Source organism: Oncorhynchus keta, unplaced genomic scaffold, assembly GCF_023373465.1.
Source record: "Oncorhynchus keta strain PuntledgeMale-10-30-2019 unplaced genomic scaffold, Oket_V2 Un_contig_3382_pilon_pilon, whole genome shotgun sequence".
Taxonomy (NCBI): Eukaryota; Metazoa; Chordata; class Actinopteri; order Salmoniformes; family Salmonidae; genus Oncorhynchus; species Oncorhynchus keta.
In genome coordinates, this window is record NW_026287226.1 from 37,939 (window position 1) to 65,806 (window position 27,868).

General features: G+C 43.1%; 2 protein-coding genes across 15 annotated transcripts in view; both read left to right on the top strand.

The window, feature by feature from the left end:
• Positions 1 to 27,868, top strand: part of LOC127923963 (TOG array regulator of axonemal microtubules protein 1-like) — a 51,817-nt gene that overhangs the window by 6,260 nt on the left and 17,689 nt on the right. For 4 of the 13 annotated variants that reach the window (XR_008116315.1, XR_008116316.1, XR_008116314.1 and 1 more), the window contains 2 exons: positions 471 to 576; positions 728 to 877. The exons of 3 other annotated variants lie outside the window; for them this stretch is intronic. Coding sequence is in view for 6 of the 10 variants with exons in the window: in XM_052508265.1 (XP_052364225.1) it covers positions 508 to 576; positions 728 to 963; positions 1,882 to 2,040; positions 3,067 to 3,198; positions 3,508 to 3,610 (699 nt within the window). In the remaining 4 variants the exon portion in view is untranslated. Of the gene's footprint in view, positions 1 to 470; positions 577 to 727; positions 964 to 1,881; positions 2,041 to 3,066; positions 3,773 to 3,867; positions 4,402 to 27,868 lie in introns of those variants that run through there. 6 more of the 13 variants (XM_052508271.1, XM_052508267.1, XM_052508269.1 and 3 more) reach the window with 5 other exon arrangements.
• On the top strand, positions 4,497 to 27,857 carry LOC127923961 (uncharacterized). 2 transcript variants are annotated; one of them, XM_052508259.1, is made up of 10 exons: positions 4,497 to 5,454; positions 14,375 to 14,533; positions 14,766 to 14,933; positions 15,943 to 15,994; positions 16,218 to 16,407; positions 16,523 to 16,559; positions 16,839 to 17,083; positions 17,280 to 21,480; positions 21,607 to 21,685; positions 26,815 to 27,857. In XM_052508259.1, the coding sequence occupies exons 3-10, from the start codon at positions 14,898 to 14,900 to the stop codon at positions 26,850 to 26,852; spliced, it is 4,878 nt and encodes a 1,625-aa protein (XP_052364219.1). In that variant the 5' UTR covers positions 4,497 to 5,454; positions 14,375 to 14,533; positions 14,766 to 14,897; the 3' UTR covers positions 26,853 to 27,857. The 2 variants fall into 2 exon arrangements, with proteins under 2 accessions (XP_052364219.1, XP_052364218.1); XM_052508258.1 differs by lacking the exon at positions 26,815 to 27,857 and adding an exon at positions 23,200 to 23,770 and having other exon boundaries at positions 4,499 to 5,454.

A 27,868-nucleotide genomic window follows, 5' to 3' on the forward strand; every position in this document is an offset into this window, starting at 1 on the left:
GGGAGAGCACCAAAAATATATGTGCTAAATTTAAAATGATATCATAATGAACTAGTGTTAAAAGCTACAAACATATATGGAAATGAGTAAATACATAAATAAATACATACAGTTCATAGAGAGATAGATGTCTGCTGTCAACCCATAGACAAGATGGCAGCCAGTAAGCCAAAGGGTCAAATTAAGAACCAGGCCAGATTGCAGCCCCTGTCCAACCCAGAGCAGGCCCTGACTAAGACCTTCAAGCTGTTACACTCTGCCTCTGATGACTGGTGAGCATTCACTGTAGACTAGACCAATGGAGCTAGGCTAAAGGAAGCACAGTGTAGTGTACTTGGAAAAGTAGATTTGAGCTACAGAGCGTAGAAATTTCTGAAATTAAGAGACCAGAGTCCTAATTGATGAACATCATTATAATGTTTTTGGAAAATGTTGTGGAAAATGCTTACGTTTCTTTCACTGAATTGCAGGGAGAAGAAGATCGAGGGCTTGACCTTTATCCGTGTGATGGCTCAGAACCACATGGACATACTGATGCCTAAACTCCATGATATCTGCTTTGCCATTATAAATGAGGTAGCTGTATTCATTCACTGCCCTATTCATTCATCTGCACAAATCTGCTACATTTGGAGAACAAGTCAAATTATTGTGTCATGTTTCTGATGTTCGTGGGTTGTTCTGCTCAACATTAATAGCTGGTCCTGTGTGTGTTATTATGATTCAGGTTAAGAACCTGCGCTCTGCAGTGTCCTGTGCTGCCATGGCCACACTGGGTGACATGTACGTCCACCTCCAGAGGGCCATGGACAGTGAGGTGGAGGGGACGGCACGCGTGCTGCTGCACAAAACCAGCGAGGCCAACGCCTTCATCCGGCAGGGCGCCAACTTTGCCCTGGGTCACATGGTGCAGAGCTGCACCCCTACACGTGTCATGAATGCCCTGCTGGTCGGTGGGCTGAGGTAAAGAGGGAGAGGGGTCAATTAACACTCACTAAGGGGTAGATCCGGACTTCCACAAACTATCCCATTATCCAAGCCTCAAAATAAAGAAGATTGAAATACTGCTAGTTTTGAATTAACTGCCCTTTTCATCAGCATGCTAGGTTATTCCACAACACTTCCGGCAGCAACTCACCCCAACGCTAGACGTCACCATTTGAATGGAATCACATTTTTTTGTTATGTCTTATACTTCCTTGTGTTGTGTACTTCTTATTTTACCATTGCGTTATTTAGATTATTTTTAGCCCTTGGTGGAGAGGTACTGTCTACTGATGTGTGCTAGCCTTTGGGGAGTAACAAGTCATTTATAAACATTTATAAAGTATATATAGTGAACACTTTAGATTAGGGGCTATTAGTGAGGCACTGAGGTATTCGTAAGTACATGTACTCACATTCATAAATGCACTCATTAATAAATACACCATTTGTGACATTTATAAATACATTTATAAATATGTATATAAATGGTGAGTCAAACCATTAATCAACCATTAACAAATACCTTGACAGTGACTCCTTTATAACTGGTTTATAGTACATTAGTAGTACATTATTAATCATTTACAAATTGTGAACATACTATGATCAAACACCTCATGAACAAATCATTTAAAATAGCATTTTTAAATGTGTCAATAACTATTTCTAGATTTCTTATTGACATTTACAAAGGTAGCAATAATGATTCATAAATGGTAAGTAAACTCTTTACAAACAGTTTATAAATGGTATATTAAGTGACCTTAATATAAAGTCTTACCGAACATTTTGATCCATCGATGAGACTTCATCAATACAATCCATTATCATTCATCTCCTAACTCATGTATCTCTATGACATATAACTGATGTGCTCTGTTATTCCTTCCTCAGCCACCGTAACGCTGCGGTGAGGAGCTGCACTGCTCAGCACCTGGAGAGACTGGCTGAGGTCATGGGGGCGGCTCGTCTCCTGTCGGGGAAGAAAGACCTCACTGACCGTTTCTTGATTGCCGTCAGTAAACTGGCTGTGGACCCTGCACAGGAAGTCAGGTGGGAAGTTCCTCCTGTAAAGTAGCTTGCTTCAACATAACAGTTAAGGCCGGGATTCAATCCATGGCTCGCTATACCACTAGATCGCTGACAATGCAGCTTTTAAAGGTAATTTAGTCTTGAGTCAACATCTGCAGCATTTACCACGAATACAAATTGAAATTGACTTTAAAAGCCACATTGTCGTCTGTCTACAGCATCTATGCTAAAGGGTGTCATGGATTGAATTGCGGATTTTAGGTATTCCAAAACAACCACAGGTTCTCTTGGAGGGGAATAGTAATTGAAAACAAAAAGGAAAAATTATAAACACAAATAATTTCTACGTGGCATAGGAATATCCAAGTCCAGGCACCCATATGGGTTTGAAAGTTAAAAAGCCAAAAGCTAAGCCGGGATGTTTGGCCGGGAGGGATGTTCTTCTCCCATCGCCAACTAGTGACCTCCTGTGGTGGGCGGGGTGCAATGCACGCTGACATGGTCGCCAGGTGTATGGTGTTTCCTCCGACACATTGGTGCTTCCAGGTTAAGCGGGCATTGTGTCAAGAAGCAGTGCGGCTAGGCTGGGTTGTGTTTCGGAGGACGCATGGCTCTCCAGAGTCCTTACGGGAGTTGCAGCGATGGGACAAGATTTTAACTACCTATTGGATACCACGAAATTGGGGTAAAAATTACAAATGTGAATGAGTCCAAATAGTCAGTACCTGATTCAGTTTCCTTCCATCTGTTTGGTGCCTAATGAAGACAACCCTACTTGATCACGATGGTCTGAGCCAAGTGTTGTGCAGATTTGCTAAGATTTTCATAATAACGAACGGTTAAAACCCAGTTGTTATATTGTTGAGATGATTTGTAGATCAGGTATTGCGGTACATTGCTCAAACTGACCCTCTTGCAAATTCTACCTAATGTATGTCTTATTTTTTCTCAGGTTGCCATCAATTAAGTACTGTTTTTAATCACAGACAGCAGAAATGATTTGATATGTTGCACGTTTAAGATGATATTCATATCTTTTGTCCACAGGCATCATGGTCGCAATATCTTGAGCAACATGGCCACCAATGGCGACTTTCCTAAAATGTGGGACAAATTCGCTCCGAGGAAAGAGAGAGAATCCTTGAGGGAGGTCATCTCAAAGGTTAACCTCAGAGAAAGGTACATTCTCTCTGGATGATTAGAAGAAGTGTAACAAATGAGCTGATATGATTACAGAAATCCAATCCCACTGGGCAGACATCAGATCAATGTCTAGTTTTGATTTAAATTTGGGAACTCAACCAAAATGTGAAATCAACCAAAAATGCTGGTTAAAAGTTGGGTGAAAAAAATCCAATTGAGTTTTCAGCGTTGATTCACCATCATAACATAGATTTTCTTGTTGTTGAAATGAGGTGGAAAAGTTTATTCAACCAGTTTTGGCCCAAAGGGATGAATTTAATATACTTGTCACAACTCTTACCGAAGGTGGCTCCCCTTCCCGTTGTCGTCACCGGCCTACAAGTTGCCACTGATTCTTTCCTCCCCCTCTTTGTCTGTTTATTGGTTACACCTGTTGTGTATTTGCTGATTAGTTTGGCTTTATTAGCCAGCCGACCCGCCTCCCATTTTGTGGGTTTTGCTGGACAGTTTAAGTCCCCATGTTTGGGGCGTTGTTTTGTTGTACGCCCTGTGTTTTCGTGGGGTTGGCTTATGTTCGCCGTTTTGTGCATTAAATTAGCACTACCCTGAACTCTCTGCTTCCTGCGCCTGACTTCTCACCCACTACACCCAGAATGTTACAATACTGTAAGATTATATCTTTCTGTCTTTTCTCTTTTTCAACAGGAATATCTGAATCATCCCCGACTTGACTATATATTTGTATGTAAATATTTGCACATTTCCCAACTTGACTATTATCCCCTCCAGTCCCCAAACTCCAATATTTTCTCTCATTCTAAGAAATTTGATCCAACCCCCATGTAAATGCATCTTTAAACTGCATATGAACCACATTCAAAGCACTAAATTACCTTTCCTCGAAGCTCCTATCTGATCTACCAGCTCAATAGTGGTCTACTGAAACCATACTCACCATCTCAGGGGGTGCTCAGATCATCAACCACTGACCTCCACACCATCCTCAAAAACAGCAGTCCTCTTTTGGAGACCGATTGGTCAGTGCTCCTGTATGGCACCAACATTGTGGATTTTCATCCAATACTTCTGGACTATGGGAACATTCTTTGGACAATAAAATGAGGTAAAATGGAAGCTGGCTACAGTCTCAGTTTTATCCTCCAAGACAGTGTGAGGATGTGTAACAACAATACCTGTGGTTTAACTTGATGATCAGGGCCAGATTACCGAATGGGCACGCAGGGCACCTGCTCTCTCTAATTCTCTCTTTCTCTCTCTCGGAGGACCTGAGCCCTAGGACCATGCCTCAACTTTCTAGAGACAGTAGGAGTGGTGGAGATACTCTTAATGATCGGCTATGAAAAGCCAACTGACATTTACTCCTGAGGTGCTGACTTGCTTCACCCCCGACAACTATTGTGTTTATTATTATTTCACCATGCTGGTCATTTATGAACATTTGAACATCTTGGCCATGTTCTGTTATAATCTCCAGTCTAACCCAGCCTAAAACCTCAAACAGCAAGCAATGCAGGTGTAGAAGCACAGTGGCTAGGAAAAACTCCCTAGAAAGGCCAAAACCTAGGAAGAAACCTAGAGAGGAACCAGGCTATGTGGGGTGGCCAGTCCTCTTCTGGCTGTGCCGGGTGGAGATTATAACAGAACATGGCCAAGATGTTCAAATGTTCATAAATGACCAGCATGGTCGAATAATAATGAGGCAGAACAGTTGAAACTGGAGCAGCAGCACGGTCAGGTGGACTGGGGACAGCAAGGAGTCATCATGTCAGGTAGTCCTGGGGCATGGTCCTAGGGCTCAGGTCCTCCGAGAGAGAGAACGAAAGAGAGAATTAAAGAGAGCATATGTGGGGTGGCCAGTCCTCTTCTGGCTGTGCCAGGTAGAGATTATAACAGAACATGGCCAAGATGTTCAAATGTTCATAAATGACCAGCATGGTCGAATAATAATAAGGCAGAACAGTTGAAACTGGAGCAGCAGCACGGCCAGGTGGACTGGGGAAATGTCAGGTAATCCTGGGGCATGGTCCTAGGGCTCAGGTCCTCCGAGAGAGAGAAAGAAAGAGAGAAGGAGAGAATTAGAGAAGAATGCACACTTACATTCACACAGGACACCGAATAGGACAGGAGAAGTACTCCAGATATAACAAACTGACCCTAGCCCCCCGACACATAAACTACTGCAGCATAAATACTGAGACAGGAGGCTGAGACAGGAGGGGTCAGGAGACACTGTGGCCCCATCCGAGGACACCACCGGACAGGGCCAAACAGGTAGGATATAACCCCACCCACTTTTCCAAAGCACAGCCCCCACACCACTAGAGGGATATCTTCAACCACCAACTTACCATCCTGAGACAAGGCTGAGTATAGCCCACAAAGATCTCTGCCATGGCACAACCCACGGGGGGGTGCCAACCCAGACAGGATGACCACATCAGTGAATCAACCCACTCAGGTGACGCACCCCTTCCAGGGACGGCATGAGAGAGCCCCAGTAAGCCAGTGACTCAGCCCCTGTAATAGGGTTAGAGGCAGAGAATCCCAGTGGAAAGAGGGGAACCGGACAGGCAGAGACAGCAAGGGCGGTTCGTTGCTCCAGAGCCTTTCCGTTCACCTTCCCACTCCTGGGCCAGACTACACTCAATCATATGACCCACTGAAGAGATGAGTCTTCAGTAAAGACTTAAAGGTTGAGACCGAGTTTGCGTCTCTGACAGGGGTGGGCAGACCGTTCCATAAAAATGGAGCTCCATAGGAGAAAGCCCTGCCTCCAGCTGTTTGCTTAGAAATTCTAGGGACAATTAGGAGGCCTGCATCTTGTGACCGTAGCGTACGTGTAGGTATGCACGGCAGGACCAAATCAGAGAGATAGGTAGGAGCAAGCCCATGTAAAGCTTTGTAGGTTAGCAGTAAAACCTTGAAATCAGCCCTTGCTTTAACAGGAAGCCAGTGTAGAGAGGCTAGCACTGGAGTAATATGATCAATTTTTTTGGTTCTAGTCACGATTCTAGCAGCCGTATTTAGCACTAACTGAAGTTTATTTAGTGCTTTATCCGGGTAGCCAGAAAGTAGAGCATTTCAGTAGTCTAACCTAGAAGTGACAAAAGCATGGATTCATTTTTCTGCATAATTTTTGGGCAGAAAGTTTCTGATTTTTGCAATGTTACGTAGATGGAAAAAAGCTGTCCTTGAAATGGTCTTGATATGTTCTTCAAAAGAGAGATTATGGTCCAGAGTAACGCCAAGGTCCTTCACAGTTTTATTTGAGACGACTGTACAACCATTAAGATTAATTGTCAGATTCAACAGAAGATCTCTTTGTTTCTTGGGACCTAGAACAAGCATCTCTGTTTTGTCTGAGTTTAAAAGTAGAACGTTTGCAGCCATCCACTTCCTTATGTCTGAAACACATGCTTCTAGCAAGGGCAATTTTGGGGCTTCACCATGTTTCATTGAAATGTACAGCTGTGTGTCATCCGCATAGCAGTGAAAGTTAACATTATGTTTTCGAATAACATCCCCAAGAGGTAAAATATATAGTGAAAACAATAGTGGTCCTAAAACGGAACCTTGAGGAACACCGAAATTTACAGTTGATTTGTCAGAGTACAAACCATTCACAGAGACAAACTGATATCTTTCGGACAGATAAGATCTAAACCAGGCCAGAACTTGTCCGTGTAGACCAATTTGGGTTTCCAATCTCTCCAAAAGAATGTGGTGATCGATGGTATAAAAGCAGCACTAAGGTCTAGGAGCACGAGGACAGATGCAGAGCCTCGGTCCGATGCCATTAAAATGTAATTTACCACCTCCACAAGTGCCGTCTCAGTGCTATGCTGGGTTCTAAAACCAGACTGAAGCATTTAGTATACATCGTTTGTCTTCGGGAAGGCAGTGAGTTGCTGCGCAACAGCCTTTTCTAAAATTTTTGAGAGGAATGGAGGATTCGATATAGGCTGATAGTTTTTTATATTTTCTGGGTCAAGGTTTTTCCGTTCCAATTTTCTGGAAGCTTGCTTCAGAGGTCGGGTATTTTCTGTGTACCAGGGAGCTAGTTTCTTATGAGAAATGTTTTTCGTTTTTAGGGGTGCAACTGCATCTAGAGTATTGCGCAAGGTTAAATTGAGTTCCTCAGTTAGGTGGTTAACTTATTTTTGTCCTCTGGCATCCTTGGGTAGACAGAGGGAATCTGGAAGGACATCAAGGAATCTTTGTGTTGTCTGTGAATTTATAGCACGACTTTTGATGTTCCTTGGTTGGGGTCTGAGCAGATTATTTGTTGCAATTGCAAACGTAATAAAATGGTGGTCCGATAGTCCAGGATTATGAGGAAAAACATTAAGATCCACAACATTTATTCCATGGGACAAAACTAGGTCCAGCGTATGACTGTGACAATGAGTGGGTCCAGAGACATGTTGGACAAAACCCACTGAGTCGATGATGGCTCCGAAAGCCTTTTGGAGTGGGTCTATGGACTTTTCCATGTGAATATTAAAGTCACCAAAGATTAGAATATTATCTGCTATGACTACAAGGTCCGATAGGAATTCAGGGAACTCAGTGAGGAACGCTGTATATGGCCTAGGAGGCCTGTAAACAGTAGCTATAAAAAGTGATTGAGTAGGCTGCATAGATTTCATAACTAGAAGCTCAAAAGACGAAAACGTCATTTTTTTGGGGGGTTAATTGAAATTTGCTATCGTAAATGTTAGCAACACCTCCGCCTTTGCGGGATGCACGGGGGATATGGTCACTAGTGTAGCCAGGAGGTGAGGCCTCATTTAACACAGTAAATTCATCAGGCTTAAGCCATGTTTCAGTCAGGCCAATCACATCAAGATTATGATCAGTGATTAGTTCATTGACTATAATTGCCTTTGAAGTAAGGGATCTAACATTAAGTAGCCCTATTTTGAGATGTGAGGTATCATGATCTCTTTCAATAATGACAGGAATGGAGGTGGTCTTTATCCTAGTGAGATTGCTAAGGCGAACACCGCCATTTTTAGTTTTGCCCAACCTAGGTCGAGGCACAGACACGGTCTCAATGGCGATAGCTGAGCTGACTACACTGACTGTGCTAGTGGCAGACTGGCTAACAGCCTGCTGCCTGGTCTGCACCCTATTTCATTGTGGAGCTAGAGGAGTTAGAGCCCTGTCTATGTTGGTAGATAAGATGAGAGCACCCCTCCAGCTAGGATGGAGTCCGTCACTCCTCAGCAGGTCAGGCTTGGTCCTGTTTGTGGGTGAGTCCCAGAAAGAGGGCCAATTATCTACAAATTCTATCTTTTGGGAGGGGCAGAAAACAGTTTTCAACCAGCGATTGAGTTGTGAGACTGCTGTAGAGCTCATCACTCCCCCTAACTGGGAGAGTGGGGGCCAATTACTCGATGCCGACATCTTTCTAGCTGATTTACACGCAGAAGCTATGTTTGCGCTTGGTGATCTCTGACTGTTTCATCCTAACATCGTTGGTGCCGACGTGGATAACAATATCTCTATACTCTCTACACTCACCAGTTTTAGCTTTAGCCAGCACCATCTTCAGATTAGCTTTAACGTCGGTAGCCCTGCCCCCTGGTAAACAGTGTATGATCGCTGGATGATTCGTTTTAAGTCTAATACTGCGGGTAATGGAGTCGCCAATGACTAGAGTTTTCAATTTGTCAGAGCTAATGGTGGGAAGCTTCGGCGTCTCAGACCCCGTAACGGGAGGAGTAGAGACCAGAGAAGACTCGGCCTCTGACTCCGACTCGCTGCTTAATGGGGAAAGCCGGTTGAAAGTTTCTGTCGGCTGAATGAGTGACACCAGTTGAGCGTTCCTACAGCATTTCCTTCCAGAAACCATGAGAAAGTTGTCCGGCTGCGGGGACTGTGCCAGGGGATTTATACTACTATCTGTACTTACTGGTGGCACAGACGCTGTTTCACTCCATAACATTCTAGCTATATGTCTTGTTTAATGCCTGGTTGGAAAAAATGAAAAAGACTGTAGCTCCTAAAGACATGATGGGCCACCACTTGGGTAGAAGCACTATATGGTCCTGTAGCCTACTTTGTCACATGTAAACAAGTTTAGGATGCCAAATGTTACCAAACATCCTATGCTTCCATTAGTCCCAGTCAAATGTATCTTGACCTTTATCAACCCTACTGCATATGCCCTTTAGCTTTCATTTCAATTTCATTTTATTGTACTTTGTTTGGGACGGTACAAGACACTTAAAAAAATGATTATGATTTTCTCATAACAATGGAATTTTACTTCTCTGTTGCTCAATACTGTATGCTATTCGCACACAGTTGTCTGTTGTAGATCTGGAACCACTGACAGAATAGCGGAGTATCTGTGGCCACATGATAAAACACTAGTCTGGCATCAGTAGTCTGAGAATAGGAGGAAACCAGTTGGACATGTACATCAACATATGGCAGTTGACATTAATATTGTCAAAAACTCATCCTAGATGTCTCACACTTTTTGAATGAACTTGTGCCTTTGGCCAGGATCCAATTTTCCCACGGAGCTGGTGTGTAAAGGACTACTGGATTGTATTTGTATGTTATGAATCACTACTTGAATATGTACAAAAACAGTTTGTTGATTTAGTGTGTCAGTTTTGTGGAGGTCCAAAATGAATGTAAAATCCAGACAGTTGAGGAATGACACGCAGTATGACATGAGCGATACCAAAAACATAGCTACTGCAGTCAGTTTACAACCAGGAGTTTTTCTTTTTTAAATTTGTTTATTGCTTAAACACACATTTTAACACAGCATAAACCAATAATGAGCAAACTAGAAATCAAAGCAGTGGTAGGTTTTATGGGGAAAACATTCAATCAAATCACATACACATGGTTAGCAGATGTTAATGCGAGTGTAGCGAAATGCTTGTGCTTCTAGTTCCGACCGTGCAGTAATATCTAACAAGTAATCTAACCATTTCACAGCTGGCTACTGGCAGAGCTGCTTTTAAGCGCCGTGCCATGAGGCGCTGTGCCGGGCTGCTGTCCATGCCTTCTGTCGGGGTATTGCGCCACTGCAGGATTGCTTTCCAGGCATCTTTGCCCAGGTTCTTTGTGATTTTTACTGCGGACTCTGCCTTCCATTTAGCTTTTGGGTGTCGTGGTGATAAAGTGACGTGCTCGAATTCCCATCCTGCAACAAATTTTCGGAATTTTCTGCAGAGAGGTCGGGGAGGAGGTCGATCTCCCAAAAGTCTGAGTAATGATCGACTACCAGCAGAAAGTCTTTGCCACTGTGCTGGAAGAGATCTAGACTTACTATCTGCCAGGGGCGCATCGGTAGCTTGTGGGACGTCATCGTCTCTCTCTTTTGCTCAATGGCATATTCATTGCAGATTGTGCATTTACTGACATAGTCTTTAATTTCACTCTGCATTCCTGGCCAATACAGTGTGTCACGTGCTTGTCTGTAACAGGCCTCACCTCCTATGTGACTTGAGTGCACACGTGCCAACATCTCAGGGCGCAGAGACCGGGGAATAACGACTCTCTGACTCTTGAATATTACTCCGTTTTGAACACTGAGCTCCTCTTTGATTGGCCAATATTCTCTGCCCGTCCCTGTCTGTGTGCTGTCTGATTTGTATAAGGCGCTGGTCCGTAACATTAAGGTAGTCAGCCTGGTTGATGTGTTCAACATCCACTTGCTCTGTTTGTAAGCTGCACACTGCGTGTTGTTCATGCATGGAGCGTGTGTGAGTGCCTGATGCAGTAGCCCTGCTGAGCGTGTCACTCACATACATCTCTGGCCCTAGCTTTTACACCACCTTGAGGTTGTAGTTTTGTAGGGCCAGTAGCATGCTCTGCAGTCGTTTTGGGGCATTCAGGAGAGGCTTGCTGAATATAGCAATAAGGGGCTTGTGATCGGTCTCTGCGGTAATATTGTCGCGCCCGTACAGGTAGTGGTGGAAGCGTTGGCATGCAAACACAATGCTGAGGCACTCCTTCTCTATCTGGGCATAGTTCTGCTCTGTTGGGGTGAGTGCCCTAGAGGCGAATGCCACAGGCTGGCCCTCCTCCATGAGGCAACAGCCAAGTCCATACTGGCTTGAGTCACTCTGAATCGTGACAGGTTTTGACACATTGTATCGCAGTACAGGTGTCTGGGTGACCAGTTGTTTTATTTCCCTCACCGCTGCGTCATGTTTTGGGAGCCAATGCTAAATGGTGTCCTTGTCCATGAGCCTCCTCAGTGGCTCACACACTTCAGAGAGCCGCGGTAGGAATTTGGCCAGGTAGGTGACGAATCCGACGAAGCGCTGCACTCCCTTCACGTCAGATGGGTGGGGCATTTCCAAGTCAGCCTTCACTTTTTCAGGATCCGCCTTCAATCCGGTGGAGGACAAGATGTGCCCATGAAAGCGGACCTCTGGCACTTTAAACTGAAGCTTTTTTATGCTTAGCCTTAGCTTGACCTGTCTGCATCTGACCATCAGGGCCAGCAGCTTGGCGTCATGGTCACATTCTGCCTCCTCATCACTGTCCCCACAGCCCACTACGAGAATGTCATCTGCTATGGGTTCCACGCCACTGAGTCCCATCAACAGCTCATGCTGTTTCCGCTGATACACCTCTGGAGCCACGGAGACACCAAACGGAAGCTTCAACCACCTCTTCCTGCCCCAGGGTGTCCAAAAGGTGGTCATGTAGCTGCTGGGCTCGTCGAGCTTGCACTGCAGAAAGGCATCTCTGTGGCATCCACGAGCGTGAAGACTCTGGCCTTTGGGAGCTTGTAAAGAACATCCTCCAACGTGGGCATAATGTAATGTGAACGTCGCAGAGCCCGGTTGAGGTGTTTAGGATCAATGCATATCCGTAGCTTGTCTGGTTTCTTGACGATAACCATATTACTTATCCAGTCTGTAGGCTCGGTGACGGATATGATGTGGCCATCTGCTTCGTATTTGTCAAGCTGAGCCTTCGTAGCTGCTTTCATGGCCACTGGTACATTGCGGGGTGCACACTGGACAGGCTGGATTGCTGCGTCCAACTCAAAGTGGACTTCCCCAGGAACTGACTCGACCGGTGCGTTGAAGACATCATGGTACTTGCTTAGGAGTGTCTCCTTGCTCAGGGGCCCAGCCTGGACTTTGTCTATAATGTTAAGATCAGCTGGGATGGTGAAGTTAATAAGTCCAAGGCGCTCGCATGTAGAACCTGACAGTAATGGCTGTTGACTAGCCTCAACTATTTCAAACTCAAGGGTGTATTTCTGGCCACATAAAACACACTCTGTCACAAACAGGCCTAAAGAGGTCATGAACTGGCCTGAATACAGTTTCAGCTTGGTGCTACTCTGTGTGAGTTTGTCTCTGGGCGCGAGCCTCCTTTTGTCTTTAAGGCTCATAACGTTGCATGTGGCCCCTGAATCTAGCTGGCATTGCTGTGGTTTATTATTAAGTAGCAGAGTGACAAACCACTTTTGTCCTTTTGCCCTCACTGCCCCTATGCACTCGCTAGAATGTACATCCTCTGTGCTGCCATTCCCTTCATCTGTGTTTGTTTCCATGGAGTGCACTTTACCCTCCTTTCTCTTGCTTTTCATGCAGACCCTTGCGAAGTGATTAGCTGTACCACAGGATTTGCATATTTTTCCATAGGCTGGGTAGTGTTCTTTTCCTCGTCCATGAGAAATGCCACGATATCGGCATGTATTGAGGTTGTCTACTGGAGAGTTGGCTGTAGTATTAGCATTAGCTGTGGCAAAAGGGAATTTCTTTACTGGCTGCCTGAATGTAGCATTGACATTGTCCGTATGTTGCCTTTCTAGCTCCATGGACCTCATCCCTATATCAGTAAGCTCTGCTGCACGGCATGTCTCCACTGCCAAGGCCAGCGTCAGGTCACGTTCTCTCAGCAAACGTCTGCGGGTGCCTTCATCAGTTATGCCAAGCACAATCGTATCTCTGATCAGTTCATCTCTTAAAGCACCATAGTCATTATTCTCAAATTCTCAAAACCATTCTTCTCAAATTACTGCATTTGATTTGTTATTTTAATTTTATTAAATGATTTAACCTTATTTAACGAGGCAGGTCAGTCAAGAACACATTCTTATTTACAATGTTATGTATTGCTCATCATTGGTGTCGGCTGTTGTTTACTTATTTATTTGTTGTCTTATCACATTATTGTACAAAAAAACGGAAACGTAGCTAATACACCAGTATTTATTGTTTAGAGTGGTCTTTTTAGTGGTATGGGGATCCAGTATTGCGTCGCTGATTGCATTGATTGACAGATCATCCCTGAAGTTGTTTTATTGCGTAAAATTGCATTCACATTATGACGTTGGCTGAGTTACCGTATATAATGCGATAGTTTATCTCTTTGGTAATCACTTGGTAAAGTTTTACATGATGGGAACATAGGCTCCAGCCATAGACTTTAACCATGGAGGATAATAAGGTAAGCCTATGAATTGCTAACAGAGAAGCCCCATGCAGTGGTGCGGGAACCGCTGCACCGTCTTTGTTTATGCTGCGGCGGGAGCCACAGGGTTTACAGGACATGCGGATAGGGGAGTCGCAAGTAACGGCAGCTGGGTGGAGGTGTGGGCTAACGTTAATGTGGCGCTAATATTATCATTTTTAATATTGTAAAAAAATGTATGCATTATAATAACCTATACATCAAACCGTGCTTCTACACCTGCATTGCTTGCTGTTTGGGGTTTTAGGCTGGGTTTCTGTACAGCACTTTGAGATATCAGCTGATGTACGAAGGGATATATAAATTGATTTGATTTGAAATATGAGCCTTGCAAAGATAACAGCAGTAGGCTATTTATCATAATTCTACCGAAATTATAATAATAATGATAGGTGACTCCATAACGCATTAATTACGAATCTTGATATCAGGTAGTAGGATCTATGTGTATTTATAGCGAAAACCTGTTCTGTAAAAAAATGTATATATTGGCCATTATAAACTGGGTGTTTTGAGTCCTGAATCCTGATTGGCTGAAAGCTGTGGTATATCAGAGCGTATACCATACCCGGGTATGATGGAACATTTATTTGTACTTTTCTAATTAAGTTGGTAACCAGTTTATAATAACTGTGCGTTGTGTCATGTGTAAGAACAGCTCTTAGCTGTGGTATATTGTCCATATCAATGAGCATTTAAAGAATGGTCTAATTTCTTCCAGGGTTTAAACGAAGATGATCCACGTGATCATCAAAGTTTGGAAGGTCAAGTCCAGAAAATTAAGAATGATATCCTGGGTTTAAACTATCCAGAAGATAGTGAAGTGAAGGATCCCCTGCCTCAGACTGAGCTGAAGGCTGTGACAAGGAGAAAAGTTAAGGTGAGAGAATAGACTGAGGAGAGAAAGGGAAATCTGGGGTCTTACCTGTCCACACTTTAAACCTGTCCAATATGCTATATAACATGTTGTTGTGAGGTTGGAGGGTAATTTGTGCTTACAACAGACTTCCATCTCTTAATATTCAATCACCAATTGTTTACTGTAGCTCTTCTCAAAGGCCTGTATAGCAACGGCTACATACAGTATGTCATTGACTGTATTGTCTTTTTAGACCAAGAGGAGGACCAGTGCCAACAGGTCCACTGTTGAACAGAGCACTGATACTGATGCAGCCGAGATAGATTTTGTTGATAATCAGAGTGATGAAGATGAGGATAAGGTGAAGAAGGATCCCCTGCCTCAGATGGAGCAGGATGCCGTGAAGAGAAATAAAGTCAAGGTAAGGGAATAGATTGAGCAGAGATGTGGATATTTGTGATATCTTTCATATCTATAACCTGCAGCATGTTGCTCTGAAGAAGGTAAATTGCCCATGCAATACCCTTTTATCTCCTAATAGTAAATCTAGGGCTGACCCCATTTGGTCGACAGTTTGGTCAATAGGCTGTTGGTTGACTGGGATTTCTTACGTTTTTTTTCTTCATGGTGTACATGGACACCTGTCTGATTCGCGCCTGTCTCAGTTGACTAATCCATTGCCACGACCACAGGGATGGCACAGTCCATCACGCTAAGACGTGATACTGAAATTGTATATGGTTATATTATGTAACAATAATGGTGCAACACTAATAAATCAAATATTATTTTATAACAAATGCGCTTTCTCTTGCATTTAGATTTGTTTAACACTTTTTGTTACCTACATGATTCCATATGTGTTATTTCATAGTTGTGATGTCTTCACTACTATTCTACAATGTATAAAATAGTACAAATAAAGAAAAGCCTTGAATGAGTAGGTGTGTCCAAACTTTTGACTGGTACTGTATACATATATACAGGAGTAAGACAGATATAGCTTCTGTTGCCTGTTTGAGTATTTGTTTAATAGACTACTGATTCTGTGAGCACCAAGCCTCATGCACCGGCAAAATGTTGAATTAAGCAATTTCACAGATTCGTCTGTTTTTAATCTTTGCTATGCTGTAATAATACAGTGTCACCATCGGGCTCTTTCTTGAGTCATTTGTGTGTCTTAATTATTTAATCAAACAGTGTGCTTAAAGCATCAGACAAGCTCAGTGCCTATGTAGGTGATTGTATTCAAATACATAGGGTGTGTCTGATAAGGAAAAATAAATTTTAACATTAGAACAGGATGACTCTCGGCCTACAAAGATTTTTTAGGGTCGGGGACAGCCCTACCCTTGCTCTACTCAAAGGGCTGTAATTGGAATGGCTTCATACAGTATCTACATGTATATCATTGACTATTGTCTTTTTAGACCAAGAGGACCAAGAGAAACAAAGTGGAGCAGATCACTGATACAGATGCAGGTCATAAATTAAACTCTAATTTCACTGAATGTAATCCTTTTGCATGTAAATGTAATTTAGTATGGACATCTATTGAGCAGAGGACTAATAGCAGAGTGCACATGTTATACTTTCTTGGGTACTTAACTTCACAAAGTACACAAAGTTGGCTAATACATACTTGCCCTAGAATGTTACATGTTTTCTGACTTCTTTACCTTGGTGAATGCTGCTTTGGACACAGGTCCCTCTACATCTGTGGAATTTTCTGGGATGACAATTCAGGGGACATCTCACGAGGGACAATCTAATGAAAAGATCCTGAGTGAGTGTGTCTCCAGGGCCTGTCAGACCAGGGCTCTTGACCTCCCGCCAATCGATCCGGATGCTTTCAACCCGATTATCATCCGGTTTCTGGAAAAACTTACTGAGGAGTATGTCCACACTTCTATTGTAGTATTTGAATGCAATGTCATCTGGAGGATTTTATAAATTGTATGTGTGTTGGTGTGCTTTTTGGTGCTAAAAACATCTAATTATCTCCTATAGGCAATGGAGGCATTTAAACATTGGCAGGATGGACCCTGTAAGTCCCTTAATAACCCTGACAATGATTCATAGATATATTAATAGATGTTTCAAGAAAATGAGATACAAACCTTTTATCTATCTACAGTATCATCCACATTATGACAAACAGTTACATTCAAAGAGCTTTTTAGTAGCCTACTTCTTTTCATGCTTTCCAATGTATGCCACTTTCATGATTCTCATGAACATATGTGAGATTGTTGGTATCTCTTCGAGGAGCTTGGTTTCAGAGCCCGGCAATGAGTAATCTACCTACACTGTTTCGGTCCTACAGGTGATGAGGGCATTGCTTGCAGAGATGTGCCTGGAGATTGTGCGGTTTGTATCTGAGGCCATCCTGGAGGTCATCATCCCTGCAATTTTCCGTTTTGTACGGATATACAGCCATGTGTCTCCAGTATCCGGCAAGTCTCTGACAGAATCAGAGAGATCCTCTAGCACAAGCCTGAAGGTTTACAAGAGAGGCAGCAGCAAATCCTCAAGGTCTTGCACGGCCAAATCAAGCTCCTCTCGCAATGGGTATGTTCAGTCATTCCTAAATAAACCGGTTTCACCTAACTATTCATAACCCATTTTTTGAAAATATGTTTTGCTATCTGTATAACAGTTTCCTCTTAATGACCAGTTTAAATGATTATTGACTTATGCATTAATGTGACTTCAGTGTCTACTATTGAATATGGAATGCTGTATTGTTTGCTTTGTATTCTCAAAGGTCTCAGACAGTGTTGCCAAATACTCAGGGAGATCGTGAGTCTATATCATCTGAGCCACTCAGGGACTTTTTTGGGATCACTGAGGACAGTCTCCTCACTGGTGTCCAGGATTCCTTCAAAGAGTCGCTGAACAATGTCCTCTGTATCCAAAGAGAGGGCCAGGTAGACACTCAAAGTCTATCCCGGGTTATTGTTGGAGAAGTGTCAAAGAAGGTCAATTCCATAATCTCTGTGGCCATCCAAACTCCCATCTCTGGCCAAATGTCCCCTGTCATTTTTGCCAGTGGTGGTGTCTCCAGAACCAAGGTTGTTGAGGAGATGGTGTCTCTCGTTTCCAACATACTTCAGATGTATATTAATGGGAAGAGTGTTGAGCAGAGTGTTGTTCTCAGAGAGGATGGTGTTGAGGAGGTTCAGACCAAGGCCACTGAATCGATCCGGGAGATTGTTAAAAGATTCAGGGGTTGTACATCATGTTGTTCTGGCACTACATCATCTAGTCCAACTCCTAGGATAGGTGAGATCAGAGACCTTATGATTGACCCTGAGGGCTCTGAGTTGGTAAGTACCTTTGTTTCAGACATGGACAATCTTACCCAGTTTATCAGGGCATCCTGCTCTCCTGCACAGAGTGAGCAGATCCTTCTTGAAAACCATCAGAGTAAGATCTGGTCTTACACTGTTGGCTGTTACTACGACATGAAAAATATGCTGAAGAGGATTCTTACCTGTCCAGAAAAAGGGGATCTCGCAAGTACATTTGTGAAGAGCACAAAAGATTCTTTCACAATGGTTCCAACTTTTTGCCTGGACTTCGATCATTCCAGTAATGGTGAGGCTGACACATCGGACTCCATTTCTTGTAAACCACTTTTAATAACCCCCTCATCTATGAATAAACAAAAAGGACAAAGTGAGACCCCAAAACCTCTCAAAAAGTATTTGCAAGACCAAGTCCTCCTTGACACCACAAAAGCGATTGCCAGCCAGGTTCTAGTGTTGTATAAGACTGAGGTGATGGAGAAGTTCTCATCTTCTGTTGGAGAGTGTGATTCTGAAGAGTCTCTGGAGGCCATTCTATTTGTGGATGGCATCATGTCTGACTTGAATGATTTCACCAGTTCTTGTTCCCCCTCACCATCTGAGTTGTTAGACAGTGAACAATATCTCTCCCATCTCACTTTTCCACTTGGTCTGCAGGGCAGCACCACCAACATTGAATCTACCCAGAATCTTCCAGTTATAAATATGAAGAAACTCTCCAGTGTGTCTTTCCAGACAAAGGCTAGAAAGGCAGTGAGTGAAGCTCTGAGATCTATCAACCCCTTTACAAACAGCTTACTGGGAGACTCTGAAGCATCTAAATTGCTGGACACTTTTGTAACAGATGTGGAGACTGTTGTTCAGTCCATGCAGGCACATGAATCTGAACATTTCCAAATTTCAAAAGTGAGCACCCTTTCTGCTGCTCGTATTATATACCATAGATTTCGAGAAATGCTGAGGCGGTTTCTCATTCCCTGCCAAGACAATGTAAAGGTCATCGATGGTGTTACACCAATACATGATGACACTCTCAAACAGGCTCCGAGTGAAAGTTTAGATTCTCAGGTGACTTGTAATAGTGATTCTCTTGAAATCCAAGCGGACCTTCAAGCCTGTACCAAGGAGGTCATTAGTCAAATCCTCACTGTGTATCACTCTGAGGAATCCATGGAGGAATGCTTCTCTAGCCTAAAAGGAGATACAGAAGACCTGTCCAAGCTTTTGGATGCCGTTGTTTCTCAGATTGACGTCCTTGCCGCCTCCAAATCATATTTATCTGTTGATGACTATGCTGTCAATACACAGGACAATTTGCATGGTGAGATCAACAATGATGAGGAGGAGGCATCCTCTAGAAGTCTTAAATCCACAGCCCTTGACAAACTATGTACTGAGGAGTTTCAAACTAAAGCCTCACATATGGCTGGTGGGATCCTTCAATCAGGGTTAATTGGCATTGTAAATACCAGCCTTGATGGTAGAAGTGCAGACATTTGTGCAGAGTCCAGTAATGATGGTGATGATAGAGATGTCAAAATCCTTCAGAAGAGTGGAACTCCACCTTTGTTCACCTCTTCTCTGCACACCAATTCTGCAGCATCCAACATCGTCATAAGCATCACGAAAGACCTTAATAGCTTCACCCAGATGACTAAAATGTCTGATGCGTCAGTGTCTGGCCAGTTAGAGAGATCCCTGTCAGCTTCAACCCTTCCTGTCAGTGTTCACAACGGGGCCAATGTGAAAGGAAAGATCATTTGGCCAGGCACTGTTAACCTGTTCAACAATGTGTTCACCAAGGTCAAGGATTTTTTTGCCCAGCAACAACCGGTCCTCCTAGACAATGTGGTTGAGGCCCCCAAACATGTCGAATCCGTATGCAGAACAGCTACTTCTACACAAATGACTTACAGTGAACATGAAGGCAGCCAGACCAGCATGGTAAATTATTCCAAAGCCTTAATTAGTCAGACTCTGATGACAATCCAGAGGAGAGTGTCTATGTCAGAGAGGATGAGCACTTCAGAGAAAGGCCTCTTGACTCGTTCCATTGTGGGCTCCATGTTGGAGGATGTTGACATGGTGAGAACTGATGGACACGAGATACACCGGCCATCCTCCTCAAAGTCCTCCCTGTCCATCACCTCTGCCATGACCAGAGGGTCTCAGAGTGATTTTACAAATTCTCTTCCAGGCACTCCAGTCCCCAATGACTGGCCTGTTGAAATCTATTGTCCTATCATTAGGAGTTCGGTCATTGATATGAGTGACTCCTCAACTCATTCACAAGGGTCAACAAATTACACAAGGCAAACCATCTCTGCCATAGTTGACACTGTTATGGAGGTCATTCCAAGAGAAGATACAGAACACATAGCCACTGCAGATGATGTCACTTCTTTTACAAGAAGACTTGCGAGACTCAGCCCCAGGGACAGTCTTCAGAACTTCTCACATGAGCTCACTGACAAAGTTTATGAGCTCATAAAAAGTCACAACACCCCCCAGGCTCTTTTTGTGCCAGCTGGCAAGAGCGTGTCTGACTCTATTCTTTTGAAGCTGAAGACAGGATTGAATGCTTCTGAAGAATCCAGGGAGTTTCCATCTGACCTTGTGTACTCCTTTACTACGGAGTCAATAAAACGTCTGCTACAGCAGATTGTCTTCTGGCCGCCTCCACCATCACAAGGATCCGATTTCTGCCAAACTATCATCTCTGATGGCTCTCTGCAGGAAACAAGTCGGCTTATGCCGAGCTCTTCTTCCATCTCCATTAGTTCCTCACAGGTTTTCTGTGACACAAAGAGTATTTTCACCAATATAATGGTCAATCAGGTCATGGATACCTGTTCTGTGGTCTCCAATTCATCAGAAGAATTATCAGAGTTGATGAACATAATCAATGGGTTGTCCCCAACTGATCCTGGAACACTTGACTCTGACAGACCGGCTCTCATGACCACTAGCCGTCAGTCTAGTTCCAAATCATTGCCTAGACCCTCTCTGTCTGGCAGCAGCACACACAACGGTGGAACTGTGGATATTCAAGTTTTAGGAGAGGTGGAATCCAAGATGGACAACAAAGATCTGGAGATGTCTAGTGTCTCTGTGCATCCATCAACTCCATCAGCCGTGGACTCTGATACACATGCATCATTTGACTCCACTAGCAATGACTACACCTCTTTGGTACTTTTACTGATTGTTAGATTGCTGTCAATGATCACCCCTATCACATTACTGGAATCCTCTGACATTGGTGAAACATCAAGAGTTCTCACAAAGAGGATTCTGTCTGAGTTCTGTGGCACCTCAGGCCTTGAACCAACTCAAGCCTACCCCCAGAATCTGAAAATCAAAAAGATTTTCAAGGCTGTCTACATGGGGCTTCTTCAAGAATTCGGGTCAGAGAAGATGCTCCAGGTTGCAATGAAGTCAACGGATTATGCATTTGACGATGCCCTGGTCAAATCATTAACGAGGGAACTACTAATTAAATGCAATGAGGCGAGCTCTTCACCTCCCTCCATGACACAGTTGTCATCACACAATGCACTTGGCAGTGACGAGGTAGGTAATTCTGGGCTTCCAACAACTGGTATAAAGGAAAAGAAGAGAGGAAGATTCAGCGCTCTCTGTGGACTCAATCCAAAGGTACATATGTCATCAAAATACAAATTGTAAAGATTATTTTTATTAATTACATACAGTATGATGGTAAACACTGATACCCTTTGTGTGCAATTTATCCTACTGTATAAATGACTGTTTGTTACCCAGTGTACAAAGAAGGTCAACAAGAAGAACCACTGCACTCCAACACCTTCCCAGAACCAGACCCCTGCCGTCAGTGAAACAGGTAAGTCAATACACTCAAATGTGTACTGAACAAAAATATAAACACAACATGCAACAATTTCAAAGATTTTATTGAGTTACAGTTCATATATGGAAATCAGTCAATTGAAATACATTCATTAGGCCCTTATCTATGGATTTCACATGACTGGGTATATAGATATGCATCTGTTCGTCACAGATACCTTAAAAAAAGGTCGGGGCGTGGATCAGAAAACCAGTCAGTATCTGGTGTGACCACCATTTGCCTCATGCAGCGTGACACTTCTCCTTCGCATAGAGTTGATCAGGCTGTTGATTGTGGCCTATGGAATGTTGTCCCACTCCTCTTCAATAGCTGTGCAAAGTTGTTGAATATTGGTGGGAACTGGAACACGGTGTTTGTTGTACACGTCAATCCAGAGCATCACAAACATGCTAAATGGGTGACATGTCTGGTGAGTATGCAGGCCTTTCGACATGAGGCAATGCATTATCATGCTGAAATATGAGGTGATGGCGGTGGATGAATGGCACGACAATGGGCCTAAGGATCTCGTGACGTTATCTCAGTGCATTCAAATTGCCATTGATAAAATACAATTGTGTTCGTCGTTGTCCGTAGCTTATGCCTGCCCACACCATAACCCTACAGCCAACACGACGCCATATACGTGGTCCGTGGTTGTGAGGCCGGTTGGACATACCGCCAAATTCTCTAAAACGACATTGAAGGCAGCTTATGGTAAAGAAATAAACATCCAATTCTCTGGCCCACAGCTCTGGTGGACATTCCTGCAGTCAGCATGCCAATTGCCTGCTCCCTCGAAACAAGTCAACCAGCGTTTTTCCTTGCTCCTATTTTTCTCAGTCTCTGTCTCTAAGACATCTGTGGCATTGTCCTTCTGTAGCTCAGTTGGTAGAGCATGGCGCTTGTAACGCCAGGGTAGTGGGTTCAATCCCCGGGACCACCCATACGTAGAATGTATGCACACATGACTGTAAGTCGCTTTGGATAAAAGCGTCTGCTAAATGGCATATATTATTATATTATTATTGTGTGGTGTGACAAAACTGCACATTTTAGCGTGGCCTTTTATTGTCTCCAGCACGAGTTGCACCTTTGTAATGATCATGCTTTTTAACCCACAACAGTCTTCGCCCTGTCTGGGCCGAAGGGTTTGTATCGGCCTTACTTCTATTAGCCCCTACAAATACATTGAATAACAGATTCACTACATGGAACTGAAGTGTCTGTCCTAAATCTGAGAGATATAAGTTGATGAATATATATATATATATTTTTTTTCCTGTTTTTATCCACCTCTTTTTGGCACTAAACAGTCTAAGCCCTGGGGGGGCCTATGTGACACTTCTGCGTTAAATAGGCGGATTGAGACTGCTAGGCTACCTGCCGCCCTACATTTGTAAATTATGTAGAATATTACAATTTAAATAATAATAATGCAATACTAATTCTTCACACTAACTAGGGTCAGTTAAAGAAAATGTTATGTTTACATTTTTTTTCTCCAGCAATTGTCAATGATCAAGAATCCTGCCGAACAGAGAGTATATGCTCCACCAAGAAGAAACCAAGGAAGCGTTCGCTCATTTCCAGGATGTTTTCAGCTATAGGCAAAGCCTTTTCCAGTCCCTTTACTTCCTGCTATAAAAAGAAGAGCACCTAATCTATATTTCAAAATAAATATTTGAAATGAACATAATTGCATTAATTCTTCATGTTGAGTGTTTTTCATTATATATTATTGGATGATATAAAGTGTAGTAGTAGTAGAAGTTGTATAGTTGACTATATTACTTTTAAGATAAGATAAAAATAAGAATAGTGTGCACTTCTAGGTACAGTTGAAGTCTGATGTTTACATACACCTTAGCCAAATACATTTAAACTCAGTTTTTCACAGATCCTGACATGTAATCCTCGTAAAAAGTCCCTGTCTTAGGTCAGTTAGAATCATCACTGAGAGTGTTGGACTAGTAACCAAAATGGTTGCAAGTTCATATCCCTGAGCTGACAATGTACAAATCTGTCGTTCTGCCCCTGAACAGGCAGTTAACCTACTGTTCCTAGGCCGTCATTGAAAATAAGAATTTGTTCTTAACTGACTTGCCTAGTTAAAAATATTTATTTCAGCTTTTATATCCTTCATCATGGGTCAGATGTTTACATACACTCAATTAGTATTTGGTAGCATTGCCTTTAAATTGTTTAACTTGGGTCAAACGTCTCAGATACAGAAGACTCAGTCTATGATGGTATGATAATGATTGAGATGGTGATTAAAATAATGATGACTAGCGGTACCCCACCCTACCCTAAATCATTCGATCTGATTAATTAAATTCAATGCAATTCAATCTTTGAGGGCTGCAACCATAGAAATACAATTCATTTACACTAATAATAAGCTATTGTCAACTTCCCGTCTATGCTTATCTTGCTCATTGCTCACTGTCAATTGCTGACCCTATGTGTGCAACTATTATTGATTTCTCACAGAAAAATAATTTGGTTGCAAATGTACCTGGGGCCATGTAAATAATTGTTAGGCTACTCGTTTTGAATCCACCGGTGGCAACTTGTGTGACCATAAAAGTCTGTGTGCGACTTGGCACAGTAAAATCATTTGGTTACTGACCTGCCCTACATCATAGAAGGCCCTTCAACTCGTTATGGAATGATGATTTCAAGTTTCCCACTTGTGAAGTATCAGAATCAACCAGTAGGAAGCTCTACGCTAAAAACGTACATTCATTTTAACTCTGAGGTTCCAAGTTTCCGATGGCATGTGAATGCGTCAATAATTGCTCTGGTAATTTTGAATGTTCAGTCAGTGAGCATTATGGGTAATTATCCTACATACTTACATCAAATACTTTATGATAGCATCATCTCCTGTAGTAACAGTGCCATTCCAAACACAATAAATGTGAAAATGAACAAAGATACAAAATATTGCTAAAGTGAAGAAAATCAGCTCAAAATTGTAGGAGGAAATGCCCCTGCAGCAGGGAGGCTTACGGTATTATAATATATTGTGGATAACATTTATATAATTTGTGTATTTACAGTATCAGTACGCATACAAATGAAAGTATATGCTCGGGATTGATCTACACTGAGTGAACAAAACATTAAGAACACCTTCCTATTGAGTTCCCCCCCTTGGTGGTGGACCATTGTTGATACTCAGGGAAAAGTGTTGAGCGTGAAAATCCCAACAGTATGGCAGTTCTTGACACAAACTTCTACCATACTCTGTTCAAAGGGACTTAAATATTTGGTCTAGCCCATTCACCCTCTGAATGACACACATACACAATCCATGTCTCAGTTGTCTCAAGCCATACAATATTTTTTTTAACCTGTCTCCTCCTCTTTATCTATACTGATTTAAGTGGATTTAACTAGTGACATCCATAAGGGATTATAGCGTTAACCTGGATTCACCTGGTCAGCATATGTCATGGAAAGAGCAGGTGTTCTTAATGTTTTATACACTCAGTGTAACTCATTGGAACTGAAATAAGTTATTTTCAACCATTAAATGGGGCCTTGTTGAGGCCTTATCTAGGTAAGTAATTGCTGATTGATAATAAAGTATTATTTTGATATATGGAAAAAATATGGTTGCAATTCCTATGTAGAGAAGGTTCTCTCTGGTAGTTGTTCAATATGACTTGAACTTTTACAGCTTTTACAGGGGACTCTTGTAAAATGGAAGTTTAATCTCAGTGTGCCTCCCTGTTTAAATAAAAGTTAAATAACATTTTAAAAACATCAACACAAACACAGGATATGGGGTACACATGGTATCACATCATTACATACTAGGCCCTACTGCACCTGCATTCCAGCACCATTCCAGCATCTGGAATTGACTCAACATGTTTGAGGTGGGGGATCAATTCATGTGAGGGAAGAATGGGGGGCGTCCATGTTTGTGTCTGTACTCTGAGGTGTGTTTGAATAAGAATGAGCAGCAGTGTTGTGATGTGTCCTATCCCGTCCTTGCAGAGTGATCTTCCTTGGCCTCATCACATGTCTCAGTGGCTCCTCCTTAGAAGGGAGGGGTACACCACCACGGGACAACCCATACACCCATCGCTAGAGATCGAACTTCAGACTCCCTCCAAAACCACTGAACCCCTCAACACACCGAAAAACTTTACGATGCACACCCTTAGAGTGAGCTGGAACAGGATAACTCCCTCCAAACTCACAAAGACATAGAGGAGGAGGAAATATCCAACACCCAGGGAGAGAACGAGTGACCTCAGTCGAATACAGTCAGAAAGAGGAGGTGGAAGAGGCGTTAGATAGAGGAGTAGGCTTCCCCAGAGGCCATTCCTCCTGTTCATGTGAGCAAGAAAGAGCAGAAGACTTCTGATCAGCCAAATGGCAGGCAGAGGGAGAGGTCATAGTGATTCACACCCACAGAGAGAAAGACAACCCATACAAGCTCTTGGTTGAGATGAACCACACAGAGGTAGAGGCAAAGGGCTTTCAGGGCTAGCCAGTCAGCCTGCCTGCTCTAATCCTCAAGTCAATTGTATTTAAATTAATGTTCATTAAAGATTTTTATTCAATAATTGAAAAGTCCCATTTACTTAATGATCATTTTTCACTGTCTTCAACCTCAAGAACCAGGGTGAGTCTGGGTCACCCTTTACTGGGCAAACACAACTTGCATATCATCATAGACTAGGCCGAAACGTTAATATTTGAACCTTGCTTGAATAAAACAATGCATTTTTTTTTTTTTTTATAGTGAGCAAGAGTTGGGCTTTTTTCTTTTCTATGATGATTCAAATTTTTGGTTGCACCTCAACTCAACGTTGGTTGAGCGCCCTCCGTTGTTTTGTTGTGAAATAATACATATTTTTTTTAAATGGACAAAGTAAATTATTCAAAGCATTAATTGGGGTGTTTCCCACTTATTTACACAACCTACTCCACACTTGCAAAGTGAACGTTTATAGAAAAGTTCTGAAATTAAGTAGTAAACAGAAGAAAAGCAGAATTGAGTTAAATTAAAATGCGAATAATTTAATGGTCTATGGTTCAATCCCTTTTCTGCAGGTGTGATGAATAATTAATATTGTTCCTCCTCTTCCTTGTGGCAGGCGCAGCAGCACACTGGCCTCCAAAGCCTGCAAAATAATCGCCGGACTGCCCCTTTCCTAGCTCTGCATGGATCGACCGCACAGAGTCAAAAGCAGCAGCCCGGGAGAAAGGGATGTGAGGGGAAGGGTCCTTTAACATGCAGGAGAGCTTCTCCACTACGGCCGCCACCATGCCCACGGCCATCCCACTTATAAGGATTGGGTGCTCTGAATGGCCTTCCTCTGGCTGAAGCCACAGGGCCAGGAGGAGCCTGGGCACCACCTCCACCACCACCTGAGATGGGCTGAGCAGGTTGCTACGGGGCTCATTGGACTGCTTGCCCAGAATGCTCCTCACAGCTCTTTTCGACGATGCTGTGGACCTTAGGATCGCTGAAATCAACAAAAAGGAGAAGACAACGCTAAACGATGTGCAATGTGCTCACAGAGAACACTGTCTTAGTCTGTTTCTGCGTAGTTCCAGATGTGTAGATACATGGATCAAGTCATATGCAGGGCAGTACATGGAACTCACATGTCAGCTGGCGAGGTGGGGTGCATGGAGGGGCGGAGCTTGCAGAAAGCCTCGTGCTCTATGTTCATCATTTTTAGGCAAGTGTTTACTTCCCAGGCCTGAAGTATGAAACAGGAAGTCCCATTAGTGTAATTTCACAACAGATCTATTCTGCTGTGCTAACTCGTTGTTGAAAGGCTAGTAGAGCTCACTAACTTGTAGTATGTCTCTAACTCTCATTCTCTTACCAGCCGAGCGAGGTCGTTTCCCTCCTCCAGGGTTTCATTCCACACCCTTCAAATAAAACACAGAGCAATTCAACTTTCATGGCTTCTGATTTTTCTGTTGTTTATTTTACCCACATCTCCTGGAGTGCTGCTGGTGGCAGGGAATGGCAGTGAAGGTGAGTGCTGACGTGGTACTCACCTCTCCCTAAGGGATTTTTTGCCCTGAGACACCAGCCAGTTGCTCATGCGCTCCGTGGTGACATGGGGCGGGACCTGGCCTTGACTCTGGAGCAGCAGATAATGGACCATAAGCTTCTTCTGCAAGATGAGGTAA